At 36.0% G+C, this 1649-nt stretch overlaps 1 protein-coding gene across 1 annotated transcript; it reads right to left on the reverse strand.

The window, feature by feature from the left end:
- Window positions 1-257: 257 nt before the first annotated feature.
- LOC105703085 (chromosome-associated kinesin KIF4) lies at window positions 258-1367 on the reverse strand (the record flags this gene model as incomplete). The annotated part of the gene is made up of 3 exons (XM_012431183.2): window positions 1142-1367; window positions 618-1053; window positions 258-543 (listed from the first exon to the last, which is right to left on the reverse strand). Coding segments are annotated over exons 1-3 (948 nt in total), but the record flags the coding sequence as incomplete, so codon positions are not given.
- Window positions 1368-1649: the final 282 nt, after the last annotated feature.

The following is a 1649-nucleotide window of genomic DNA, read 5'->3' on the forward strand; positions in this document are numbered from 1 at the left end:
ATTTAAAACTGGACTCACCACAGAAGGAATTTTATACATTGACTCAAACATTATATTCCTTTATGTTAGAATAATCATTATAAGGAGAATAAGCAGTTGAAAATATTCAGTTATTATAGTTTTTCAGTGATACTGTACATTAACCATAAAACTGTACTAGTACTTTCCGATAAAACGAGCTTAAATCGAATCTTTATCGTATATTCATTGTAATGGTTTAATATTAAGTTTGCACTTAAAAGCAATAACTTGTGCACCTTGGACAGGAGGCACTTGANTAGTTTTTCGGTGATACTGTACATTAACCATAAAACTGTACTAGTACTTTCCGATAAAACGAGCCTCATGAGCTTACTATCACGGTGTCCAATGTAAAAGTGACTTCCACCTTCACCCAATTGGAATATTACGTTTCCCAGAGCTAGGAGACCCTTATTTATATTAACGCCCTCTTTGAATCTTTCTCCTGTGGCCTGAGTCTTTTTACTGCGTTCCGATCCTGCTAGGTCGACAAGGTGAAATTTCGCAGTTGTCGCAGTATTGCTGCAATATACATAAAATTTACAATTTAGAAAAAGAAAATATCAATCCTTTATCGGTTACTTAATTGTGCTTACGGATCATCTCTTTTCTGCTGGTAAATAGTGATGGTAAAAATTGCGTGACTACGACTGCTACACGCATTCATTGCCGTTGCTCCAGTCGCTCGACCCAAAGAACCTTGTGTTAAGCATTGCAGAGTTTCTTCAGCATTTGTAACATTGACTTCCGTTAACCCTGCAACCTTAACACCTTTTGAATCTTCTCTGATATCCACTATACATTGGTTGCGTTGCTTTTTTGATAACAGATGGTATAATTGTTCTTGGTACAGTTCCATGAAATAAACGGTTACGTTAGAAATCCAGTCTTGCTTCGAATTAATTATAGCAAAAATATCTTGCACGGCTCTGGGAATAACCCCTGGCTGTTCCCCATGGACATAATTCGTGCCCATTGAGTGTGTTTTCCCACTTCCGGTTTGTCCATAAGCCAGAATTGTTACGTTATATCCTACAAATAAGTAATGTAATATTTTATGCAAGTTTCTTATATCTGTATACTTAATATCTATGGAAAAATTTGGCAAGTAAATGCATACCTTGGAAAACATTTTTCACCATATCTTGAATAGCGGTCTTATAAAAAGAATCCTGTTCAACCTCTGGCGCAAATACATAGTTGAACGTGAAGGCTTTTTCAGTCCCTCTTACTTGAATCTGTGATTCTTCAGGAATTACCGTGAGACACGTTTGGCATCCTTTCTCAATTTCTGTCCGAACCAGTGGTCGGATGCGGATGGCCACACGAATTGTATCCTCGCTCATCTATAACAGTTTTAATTGATACACACATTTATTAATAATAACACATCGTGTGTAGGTCACGTTACATTTGTTTTTGAGGGGGAAAGCCTTGCATGTAACCATAAATGAATGTCAATAACACTAGTTCAATTTTGTATCACTTTGTATACCTTTCGTTGCAGTTTTCGTCTTATTTTTTAACAAATAAACAACGTCGCAGAAAATGATATCGAGTACCAACGAATGTGTGAGATACGATTAGGAATGTATGATAAAATCGAGAATGATATAACATAAAAAATA

Source organism: Orussus abietinus, unplaced genomic scaffold, assembly GCF_000612105.2.
Source record: "Orussus abietinus isolate OABI.00-Male unplaced genomic scaffold, Oabi_2.0 scaffold1465, whole genome shotgun sequence".
Lineage (NCBI taxonomy): Eukaryota > Metazoa > Arthropoda > Insecta > Hymenoptera > Orussidae > Orussus > Orussus abietinus.